Here is a 12,475-nt window from a genome sequence, read left to right on the forward strand (position 1 = left end):
CCAGCCTACCTTCTGTCCGTCCGCGGGATCGGCAAATCCACCGCTGGCATTTATGGACCGGGTTTCACTCCTGCAGCTGCGCATGTGGCGGCCTCGTGCGTACCACAGCACGGACCCCGCACTCGCTGCCGTGCAAACCCGGCATGGTCCCCAATCCAGCTTCGGCCGCTACCCAGCCTCTGTCCCTTATCTGTCGCCGTTGTCATCTGCATTCATTCCACGCACACCTGCGTGTCACGACGCTCATACACCACTCCATGACATTCACACTGGGAGACGCGGCTGCGTGCTCACGCATGCCCACCGTCATCTCCCTTGCATACCGCTCTCTCACACACACGGTCTCTCTTGCACTCGGCTGTTCACTCACGCATGTCATTTCACTTGCACAGGGGGTCTCACTCACACCATGCGTGCTGGAAAGCACGCATCTCCGCACACTCGCAAACACGCACACCTGCACTACCACACTGGGGATTCGCGCCACCACTAGGGGTCCCGGGGTCTCCATATCCCCCAAGCTGCAAGTGCACCTGTCCACAGCACTCGCCCCCTCTAACTCGCTTGACACTACCAAACCCACCTTGTCGAGATCAGCTTCAAGGGAGCATAACGTCTCCCTCTATTCCTGAAGGAGGCTATCCGGCTGCTTGCACCGGGTCACGACACAGTCCGCCAGCTCGCCTCCATTAAGTCTCGCTAACTCCATGTGTGTGTGCTCCTCTTTCACCCCGTCTTTATCGTGTAATCTCTCCTCTATTTTTTCTATCTCCCGAGTCTCTGGCAATACTTCTCCCTTCTCTAATTTTATTTGTGTCTCCTTTATTAGCGTTGGTCCTAGTTGTTCTTTCATTCGACGAGTGGTGTCGATCAAGTCCTGCACCACTAACGTTCCTCCCTGTGGTGATGTCACACATCCCACAATATTGTGCTGTTCCATTTCCTGGCTCCTTTTGAGTCGTTCATCCTCTCGGAGCTTTTTGAGTTGTTCGTTCTCTTTCCGGAGTTTTTCGATCTCCGTGGACTCAATTTTTGCTCTCCCCTCAAGCTGGTTAATTTCAAACTCGTATAGTTTTTGTTTTCTCTCCCACTGTTCCTCATGCTTTTCAGTCTCCAATCTCATCGTTTCTTTCAATTGGCTTAGTTCCTCTTCCTGTTTCGTTCGTTGTTCTTTCATTATTTCTGCGTACTTCAACCTTGCTTTCTTTTTTAATTGTTCTTGTCTTTCTTTTTAAATTTCTTTCACCCCCTGTCCCTCACTCTTCAGTCTCAACGTTTCCTTCAATTGGTTGATTTATTTTTCCTGTTTCAGTCGTTGCTCTTTCACTATCTCCTCGTACTCCATCCTTGCCTTTTCCTTTTGTTTTTCAACCTCAAATTCATTCTCTTTTTGTTTTTTATTCCACTGTCTCTCTTGTTCTTCCCTCTCCAATCTCGTTTTCTCCTTCAATTGACTGATTTCTCCTTCCTGCTTCATTCCTTGCTCCTTCACTTTCTCCTTGTTCTCCAACCTATTATTTTCCTTTTGTCGTTCAGTTTCAAATCCATATTCTTTTTGTTTTCTATTCCACTGTCTCTCTTGTTCCTCATTCTGCAATCTCGTTATTTCCTTCAATTGGCTAATTTCCTTCTCCTGTCTCATTCCTTGTTCTTTGTGTTCTTTATTCCACTGTCTTTCTTGTTCCTCATTCTTTAATCTGTCCTTCGCTTCCAGCTGTTCGATCTGCGCAGTGTGGTTCTTCAACGTTTCATGCTCTGCTGTCGTTCTCTCTTCCCTCAACATTCCCAACTCGTTTTGTAATTCCGTCTCTTTGTTTTGGTGTTTCTGTAACTCAGAAGCTTTCTTTTCTAATTCCGTCCTCATCTCCGCACACTCCAACCTTGCTTTGGCTTCTTACTGTTTGATCTGTACAGTGTGGTTCCTCAACGTTTCATTTTTCCGTCCTCTTCCTTTCTTCTTTTAACATCTTCAGTTCGTTTTGTAATCCTCTCTCTTTGGTTTCGTGTTCCAGTATCTCAGAAGTTTTTTTTTTCTAATTCCTCCCTCAATTTGCATGCTTCTTCACTCATTTCATTCCTTCTTTCCACTGCTTCCCTCCTCAATTCGTCCTTTTTTTTTTTTTTACTGTATTCCTTTAGTTTTTTCTGCCATTCCTTTACCATTTTTATCTCCCCTTCCAGGATTTCTCTTTTAAACTGGCCTGCCCTTACCTCTCGCTTCAGTAGTTCCAATTCCCCATCTTGTTTGCGTTTTTCCTTTTCTTGCTTTGTTTTCCTTTCTCCTTCCTCCCTCATTTCTCCCTGTAGTTCTTCGAACTGTTTTGACTTTTCCAACCATTCTTCCTTCCCTTGCTTCAGATGTTCCTCTCCTTTTTTATCTTCTGTTCTCGGCTTTCTCTTTTCCAAATGCCTTCTTCTACTTCTCGCTTCTGTAGTTTCAATTCCACATCGTGTTCACATTTTTTCTTTTCTAGCTTTTTCCCCCATTCTTCTTCCATGTTCTTTCTATCCCGGGAGTTACTAATTTGCTCCTCTTTTCTTTTCTTCAGTTCGTTCCTCTCATGTTCCAACTCATGGGTACTCAACTCTACTTTCCTCATTTCTCCCTGTAGTTCTTTGAAATGTCTTGTCTTTTCCAACAATTCTTCCTTCCTTTCCTCTCCTCTTTTTATCCCCTGTTCCAGGCTTTCTTTTATCTGTTTGCCTGATCTTACCTCTTCCTTGAGTTGTTTTAATTCCAAATCGTGTTCACATTTTTCCTTTTCTAGCTTTTTTTCCATTCTTCCTCCATGTTCTTTCTATCCCGGGAGTTACTAATTTGCTCCTCCTTTTTTTTTTTTTTTCATTCAGTTCACTCGCCTTTTGTAACACAAACCCACGCAAACAATCTACTTGTGTCGTTTCCTTATGTAGTTCCTCGATTGTGCTGGCTAATTCCTCATTCAGCTCCCAAATTTGTTCCCGTGCATCGGTCAATTCAGTTTGCAATGTACTGCTGTCGCCCTGCCTCGCCTGCCATGCCCACGTGGTTTGAGCCGGTGGGCAGGAGCGCCTTCATCGTGCCGCGCGGTTCGTAGCGCCATTAATAGTGGCCTGCTCACGCCTCGCGCCGCGCTGAAGTGCGGCCGCGCCGCCATCTTGCGATTCCGTTTGCCGGCAAAGTTCGTGCTCAGAATATGAGGGTGAGATCCCCCACTGGTTACAATTTTCTGATACGGGTCCAAACCGCATGGCGAAGGCGTCCTCGACCATGGATTCTATCAATACATCTAAAGGCACACCTAATACCCCTGGCACCCGTTCGCCTTGAAAAGCCATCTTATTTCGTGGAATTATTTTTTTTTTAATCGCTTGAATTTGGGGAACACGGAGGGTCGCTTCACTCACCCCTGATCCGGTTCCGTGAATTTAGTTGGAGGCGGGATCGATTTGAATCTCACTCCTGACACCAGTGTTACGAATTCTAGCCCGCCTGGCGTGCGATCGGCCACGTACCTCTAATGGCAGCCGCGTCGCCCACCGGACAGACAATTCAGTCGTGACCCTCCTGGAACTACTGCCAGGAGCCAGTCACGGGTGGGGATTTAACCTCACCACAACCCAGTCCGCATTCCACCCATGCGAAATAGGGTGAATCGCCGAATGTCGATATACCTAAATACCCGCGCGAGTAACCTACCGCGGGGTTGCACCACGCTGCAGGTCGGCTTAGGACACAAACCGCTTAAGCGGTTCGTTCCGTGCTACAGGGATAACCGAGCGGTGTTATCGCCGACCTCGACAGTTCAGATTCTTCTTCACTTGGGTGTTCAAAACCCACTACTCATTCCACGATGCAAGATGGCACTTTCAATGTGGTGAAAGGAGGACACGACGAACAGGATACGTTGCACACAAGGACATTTATTTAAACAGCACACGTATATACAGCCAAGGCAGTCATGCAATGTACAGGCACATAGAAGCAAAAGCAATACCACCGACTATGATTATTATTTACAAGCACAGTCACTTACACAGTTTCTACTTGGCAGGACACGGCGCCACAGCATGCATACGAAAACAATGAAAAACCCTCCCCATAGGCAGGGAGGGAGACGGGGTTTGTAAACCTTTATGGCATGGGACCTGGAGGACTGAACGGGTCCCGTGAGACCGAAGGGTCTTACCCGCGCCCTCGTGGCGCGACGGTGGGCAGGTCGCGACGTCGACTCCCCGCGGCCTTGCGTAGACGCGCCTGACCTCGGGCCCCTGGCGTGGTCAGCGAGCTCTCTCTGGCCATGCTGCTGGTGCTTTCACGACCCACGACTGAACAAGAAAAGACTGAAAGGCAGAAGGGGCTTCAGGACCAGAGAGAGAACGGATGATGGACCACAGGGTGAGAACTCATGGACCAGAGAGAGAACGGATGATGGACCACAGGGCGAGAGCTCATGGACGAGAGAGAGAGAGAGAGAGAGAGAGAGAGAGAGAGAGAGAGAGAGAGAGAGAGAGAGAGAGAGAGAGAGAGAGAGAGAGAGAGAGAGAGAGAGAGAGAGAGAGAGAGAGAGAGAGAGAGAGAGAGAGAGAGAGAGAGAGAGAGAGAGAGAGAGAGAGAGAGAGAGAGAGAGAGAGAGAGAGAGAGAGAGAGAGAGAGAGAGAGAGAGAGAGAGAGAGAGTGAGAATGAGAATGAGAATGAGAATGAGAATGAGAATGAGAATGAGAATGAGAATGAGAATGAGAATGAGAATGAGAATGAGAATGAGAATGAGAATGAGAATGATGGACCACAGGGCGAGAGCTCATGGACCAGAGATAAACGGATGATGGACCACAGGGCGAGAGCTCATGGACCAGAGAGAGAACGGATGATGGACCACAGGGCGAGAGCTCATGGACCAGAGAGAGAGAACGGATGATGGAGCTCATGGACCAGAGAGAGAGAGCGGGCCTCGTGCGTGTCCGCCCTTTTATAAACTGAGGCTCCGCCCTTCGCCCCACCCCGCTTCTGGCTCCACCTCCATTCTGGAAGCTTCCCAAAAAGGGGCGTTCCCTCACCCCGACCGCCTCACGCTGTTCATCCACCAATCGGCGGCGAGCTGCCCTCCCCCTGCCTCTGTCACACTCCTCGGAGAAACAGGCGGGAAAAATCCGCACACCCATCGGAACTCTTTTGGTTCCCTTTTTTGTTCGACTGTTTTCAACGCGGCTTGTTGCTTGCGTGAAGGTTTGTTCAAAATAACAATAGAAAAAGAAAAACGGCTATCTCAAAGAGTCGCAGCCCGGTGAACACGAAGAAAACCCTTTAAACACATAAACTTAGCGTCATAACTGATCTAAGGACCCTTTATGGTGTATTGCGAATTTCCACAGCCGTAACAGTATGTTTGTTTGTATGCAATGGACAGCTCTGGAGGCCAGAGGAGTCAACCAATTTTGATGAAACTTGACAGGTAGGTTCATACCAGGATCTAGTTCTATGCTTTTGAGCACCGTTGCTATGGACACCACCATTGCCGAGCAACAGGACTTTGAAATTTTTGTAATATCCTAAAAAAAAAAAAAAATTCGAAAATCAAAAATCGGCTTCCAGGCTTTTATGCGCACTAAAATCAACCTCTTTGACAAAAATTTTCACCCCGATCCGTCAAAAACTGTATGACTAGTATGCAATTATGTAGCGACCACCCATGTCGCCTACCGGCTTGTATATTTGTTTGTATATAATGGACAGCTCTGGAGGCCAGAGGAGTTCACCGATTTTGATGAAACTTGACAGGTAGCTTCATACCAGGATCGAGTTGTATGCTCTTGAGCACCGTTGCTATGGACACCACCATTGCCTAGCAACGGGACTTTGAAATATTTTAAAAATCCTGAAAAATTAATTTTTTCGAAAATCAAAAATTGGCTTCCACACTTTTATGCGCACTATAATCAACCTCTTTGTCAAAAATTTTCAGCCCGATCCGTCAAAACTGTATGACTCGTATGCAATTATGTAGCGACCACCCATGTCACCTACCAGCTTGTCTCAGGTTTTCTCTGTTGGGTAGTCGATCGAGTCGAAAAAAAAAAAAAAAACATTTTGAGATTTTTTTTCCTACCCTTATCGGTTTTTCCGTGTGTGTGTGTGTGTGTGTGTGTGTGTGTGTGTGTGTGTGTGTGTGTGTGTGTGTGTGTGTGTGTGCAACGCGAGGCTACACAGCACAAACTAGCAAACCAATTTCGATGAAACGTGGTGAATAGGTGCCATATGGGCTAGGAGTGTGCGCGTTTGAGTTCCCACTTTGAAATTTTTGAAAAATCATAAAAAAATTATTTTTTCAAAAATCGGCTTCCAGGATTTCATGCGCACTACAATCAACCTCTTTGTCAAAAATTTCCAGCCGGATCCTATGAAAACTGTCGGAGATGATAGACTTTGAATGGACCCTGGTCAAAAACAATAAAAAAACGAAGTTCGTTATATCTCAGAGACTATGAGTCAGATATACATAAAACTGGTATGGTAGGTTCATGGTATGTCCTAGTTATGTGTGAGAAAGAACAGTTGGTATGGACCCCTCCGTTGCCTAGCAATGGCCGAAAAACCTCTAAATGTGGGGGTATTTAAACAAAAAAACAATCTGCAGCATTAACCCTTGAAGCTAGAATCATGAATTTTCTTGTGCTTAATCCTCAGGTCATTCCCCATCGAACGGGCCCATGACCACAGGGTCTATTGGGTAGTCGACTACCCATGTCTGCCTACTGGCTTGTCTGTATGTCTGTCTGTTTGTTTGTATGTAATGGACAGCTCTGGAGGCCAGAGGAGTCAACGGATTTTGATGAATATTGATAGGTAGGTTCACACCGGGATCAAGTTGTATGCTTTTGAGCACCGTTGCCATGGATGCCACCGTTGCCGAGCAACGAGACTTTGAAATTTTGGAAAAATTCTAAAAAAATAATTTTTTCAAAAATCGGCTTCCGTGCTTTTATGCGCACTATAATCAACCTCTTAGTCAAAAATTTTCAGCCCGATCCGTCAAAACTGTATGACTATTATGCAATTATGTAGTGACCACCCATGTCACCTACCGGCTTGTCTCAGGTTTTCTGTCTGTTGGGTAGTCGATCGAGTCAAAAAGAAATCTCAAAAAAAAAAATTTTGAGTTTTTTTTTTCTACCCGTGTCGGGTTTTCTGTGTGTGTGTGTGTGTGTGTGTGTGTGTGTGTGTGTGTGTGTGTGTGTGTGTGCGTGCGTGCGTGCGTGCGTGCGTGCGTGCGTGCGCGCAACGTGAGGCTCCACAGAACAAACCAGCAAACCAATTTCAATGAAACTTGGCGAACAGGTGCCATATGAGCTGGGAGTGTGCGCGTTTGAGTTTCGTTGCTAAGCAACCACCCGTTGCCTAGCAACGGAACTTTGAAATTTTTGAAAAATTATAAAAAAAATTATTTTTTGAAAATCAAAAATCGGCTTCCAGGCTTTTATGCGCACGATAATCAACCTCTTTGTCAAAAATTTCCAGCCGGATCCTATGAAAACTGTCGGTCGGAGAAGATAGACTTTGAATGAACCCTGGTCGAAAACAATAAAAAAACGAAGTTCGTTATATCTCAGAAACTGAGTCAGATATACATGAAACTGGTATGGTAGGTTCATGGTATGTCCTAGTTATGTGTGAGAGAACTGTTGCCATGGACCCCTCCGTTGCCTAGCAACGGCCGAAAAACCTCTAAATGTGGGGGTATTTTAACGAAAAAACAATCTGCAGCATTAACCCATGAAGTGAGAATCATAAATTTTCTTGTGCTTAATCCTCAGGTGATTCCCCATCGAACGGGCCCATCGCGTCAGGTTCTATTGGGTAGTCGACTACCCATGTCCGCCTACCGGCTTGTCTGTATGTCTGCTTGTTTGTATGTAATGGACAGCTCTGCAGGCCAGAGGAGTCAACCGATTTTGATGAAACTTGACAGGTAGGTTCATACCAGGATCTAGTTGTATGCTTTTGAGCACCGTTGCTATGGACGCCACTGTTGCCTCGCAACGAGACTTTGAAATTTTTGAAAAGTCCTAAAAAATTAGTTTTTTCGAAAATCAAAAATCGGCTTCCGCACTTTTATGCGCACTATAATCAATCTCTTTGTCAAAAATTTTCAGCCCGATCCGTCAAAAACTGTATGACTCGTATGCAATTATGTAGCCACCACTCATGTCACCTACCGGCTTGTCTCAGGTTTTCCGTCTGTCTGTATGTCTGTTTGTATGTAATGGACAGCTCTGGAGGCCAGAGGAGTCAACCGATTTTGATGAAACTTGACTGGTAGGTTCATACCAGGATCTTGTTGTATGCTTTTGAGCACCGTTGCTATGGACGCCACCGTTGTCTCGCAACGAGACTTTGAAATGTTTGAAAAAAATCCGAAAAATATTTTCTTTTCGAAAATCAAAAATCGGCTTCCGCGATTTTATGCGCACAATAATCAACCTCTTTGTCAAAAATGTTCAGCCCGATCCGTCAAAAACTGAATGACCAGTATGCAATTATATAGCGACCACCCATGTCGCCTACCGGCTTCTTTGGTTTCTTTCTGAACCATCAAATGCACTGAGTGACAAGTAAAGCAGGCTGACAGTGGTGACTCCACTCACAACGTGAAAATCTAAGCATGCAAGAACTAAAGCATCAAAATGATGTTTACAATATTAAGAGGGGATGCTGGATGCAGAAAGGGATCATGGTTACAACTCAATCCTTATCCCTTCTCTCCTCAACCTTCCCTTCCACACTCCCTACTCATTTGTTTTTTTCAATTTACACCCTGCTCTCATTCCAATGACTGCAACATTGACAATGATGATTTATGTGTAATCTCCTCAACCCAGCTTCAAGCCCTACAAATGCCTTCTGTTGTAGAGAACACCAACTACTTCCTCTACTCCTATCACTACACAAATGCAATATGTTGACGATCTCTAATAACTGACATAGAGGTCGTACTTATTTCCCGGCATCATTTTACAACAATTGCAACAATGATTCAAGCAGTTAACATTATTTTATACATTTTATTAGGCCACAGATTTAATTAGGAGCCATTGTATTTGAACAATGTTGAAATTATAATATTCCCTTCAATGGTGTCACTGGCACATCAGAATAATTTCAACACAATTGATTTGCCACCAATTGTTATCAGTTCCCTCCAATCGTTATCGTAATATTATACAGCATAACCGTGCAGGTCCGTCACCTACACAGTTATGCTATGGAATATTATTATAACGCCAGCAGAGATACTCAGGGATATGCATAACCATAGAAATACTCAAGAATATCCAGAACCATAGACATACTCAAGGATATCCATAACCATAGACATACTCAAGGATATCCATAACCATAGACATACTCAAGGATATCCATAACCATAGACATACTCAAGGATATCCATAACCATAGACATACTCAAGGATATCCATAACCATAGACATACTCAAGGATATCCATAACCATAGACATACTCAAGGATATCCATAACCATAGACATACTCAAGGATATCCATAACCATAGACATACTCAAGGATATCCATAACCATAGACATACTCAAGGATATCTATAACCATAGACATACTCAAGGATATCTATAACCATAGACATACTCAAGGATAGCCGGAACAATAAGCAACCTCAGGGATACTCATAAACACAGGCAGACTCAGTGATATCCATAATTAGAGGCAGACTCGCGGATATCCACAACCATAGGCAGGCTTGGAGATATCCACAACCACAGGCAGGCTTGGAGATATCCACAACCACAGGCAGGCTTGGAGATATCCACAACCATAGGCAGACTCGGAGATATCCATAACCATAGACATACTCAAGGATATCCATAACCATAGACATACTCAAGGATATCCATAACCATAGACACACTCAAGGATAGCCGGAACAATAAGCAGCCTCAGGGATACTCATAAACACAGGCAGACTCAGTGATATCCATAATTAGAGGCAGACTCGTGGATATCCACAACCATAAGCAGGCTTGGAGATATCCACAACCACAGGCAGGCTTGGAGATATCCACAACCACAGGCAGGCTTGGAGATATCCACAACCACAGGCAGGCTTGGAGATATCCACAACCATAGGCAGACTCGGAGATATCCATAACCCAAGGCAGACTTGGAGATATCCGTAACGAGAGGCAGACTGAGAGATATCTTTAACACGAGGAAGACTCGGAGATATCCATAACCCAAGGCAGACTTGGAGATATCCGTAACGAGAGGCAGACTGAGAGATATCTTTAACACGAGGAAGACTCGGAGATATCTGAAAGCAGAGGCAGACTCGGAGATATTCCTAACCAGTGGCAGACTTGGTGATATCTGTAACCAGAGGCAGACTCGGAGATATTCCTAACCAGTGGCAGACTTGGCGATATCCGTAACCAGCGGCAGACTCGGAGATATCTGCAACCAGAGGCAGACTTGGAGATATTCCTAACCAGTGGCAGACTTGGCGATATCCGTAACCAGAGGTAGACTCGGAAATATCTGTAACCAGAGGCAGACTTGGAGATATTCCAAACCAGAGGCAGACTCAGCGATATCCGTAACCAGAGGCAGACTTGGAGATATCTGTATATCAGAGGCAGACTTGCGGATATCCACAACCATAGGCAGGCTTGGAGATATCCACAACCATAGGCAGACTCGGAGTTATCTGTAACCTGAGGCAGACTCGGAGTTATCCGTAACGAGAGGCAGATGTGGAGATATCCATAACGCGAGGAAGACTTGGAGATATCTTTAACCAGAGGCAGACTCGGAGATATTCCTAACCAGAGGCAGACTCGGCGATATCCGTATATCAGAGGCAGACTCGGAGACATCCGTAACCAGAGGCAGACTCGGAGATCTCCTCAACCGTATGTAGGCTCTGGATCTATCCTCAACTTTTTGAGATGTCCTGTATACAAACGGTCAGAAAGAGGTGAAAACATAACCACCTTCACCTTCGGTGGTGGAGATAACAAGATTAACATTGTAGGTAGTGGATCATTAAAATGTGTTTGAATTTGACAAGGTTGATGACAAAGTGATGAAGACAAAGGGACATTGTAAGAAATTCTTAAACGAACTGTGGTAGGTCTAATGATGCGGGTGTATGATGGTTATTTTCGGTTTCATAATGGTCGTTTATAGGACTGTTAGATCTTCAATGAACTACAGTACGTCTGATGAAGTCCCTCAAATGTTTCACACACTTTCGATCGTCCTTCGTTCCTTAGCATTTACAATGGTGTTCTTGACTCAATGACTGCAAGAAATGACTATCTGTGTTCTGTGTCAGGATCCACATAGCATCCTCTTTCTTGGCGACCTGCACCTGAGCTTCCCTCACTCGATTCTCGACTCGATACGCAAGCACTGCATCGAGCATACCATGGCCTTTGCTCCAATCGTCATGTGTCTGGACTGTGGTAGCACCCTTGAGGATCCACATGGTGAGCCCTTGTCATTTGGGAGTGTTATGGAAAGGTGGGGGATGGGTGGTGAGACGTGAGCGGAGTGGGGTCAGAGGAGTACTCAATAGAAGAATAGGCAGTGGGCTGTGGCTGATGTGAGTGAGCAGGGTGGTGAGGGATTGGTAGTGGGGTTAGGTGGAATTAGGAGCTTGTCAGATGAATGTGCAGTGGGCTTTGGGAGGAACTAGTTGCCAAGAGCAAGGTGGTGGGGTTTAACAGAATGGGATGGGTGATTGGTAGTGGGGAGAAGATTGGGTCGTGTGTTTGGGGTGGAGGTTATGTTGCAGGGGTGACTTTAGGTTTAACTATGAAGTACTCTCTTTGAGAAGCTGAAGGTTTAACAATTCCATAGCTCATTGAATGAGCTTAATAAGACACATTAAACAGAAATGAAAAGAAAGGAAGGATTTATTTGCAGGGTGATCTTAATAAATTCATTGTTTTGGACATGATTCAAACAGCTGTAAGTGTGGATAACTTTACACCCATTTTACAGCAGAAAGCGAGATGGATACCTGATTCATTTATACGGCACCAGCTTGTGTTTCCAAATGTGTTATGAGGTTTACGTGTGGGTGTGGAGCTATGGAATTTAAAAGGTTGGTTAATTATCTTACGTCCTTGTAATTTTCTAGTGTGTGTGTGTGTGTGTGTGTGTGTGTGTGTGTGTGTGTGTGTGTGTATACGTACAAACATATGTGATGGTATGTGGGGGGGGGAGAGGTGGAGACCATGGCTTCGATAACAGGTTGTGATTATCTGTAGCTTATCTCGGACACCAACCTGTTGTGCAGCCGAAGTAGCCCTGCACCAGCAATGTGATGAGGATTCACCTTTGATGAAGTCATACTTGCAATGGAGTCGGTTCACAGAGGATACATTTTAACGTTTCCTTTTTGAATGGAGAAGCTAACAGTGAAAGCGCAAACACTATCTGAACATGTTAGTGGACACCAAAC

At 45.2% G+C, this 12,475-nt stretch overlaps 1 protein-coding gene across 2 annotated transcripts in view; it reads left to right on the forward strand.

The window, feature by feature from the left end:
* Window positions 1-12,475, forward strand: part of LOC147024514 (beta-1,4-N-acetylgalactosaminyltransferase 3-like) — a 352,417-nt gene that overhangs the window by 322,063 nt on the left and 17,879 nt on the right. For both annotated transcript variants that reach the window (XR_015059072.1, XM_085884517.1), the window contains exon 17: window positions 11,342-11,495. Coding sequence is in view for 1 of the 2 variants with exons in the window: in XM_085884517.1 (XP_085740643.1) it covers window positions 11,342-11,495 (154 nt within the window). In the remaining variant the exon portion in view is untranslated. The remainder of the gene's footprint in view (window positions 1-11,341; window positions 11,496-12,475) is intronic.

The sequence above is a fragment of the Eptatretus burgeri genome, chromosome 6 (genome assembly GCF_056783735.1).
Source record: "Eptatretus burgeri isolate ZD-2024b chromosome 6, Ebu_testis_v1, whole genome shotgun sequence".
NCBI lineage: Eukaryota > Metazoa > Chordata > Myxini > Myxiniformes > Myxinidae > Eptatretus > Eptatretus burgeri.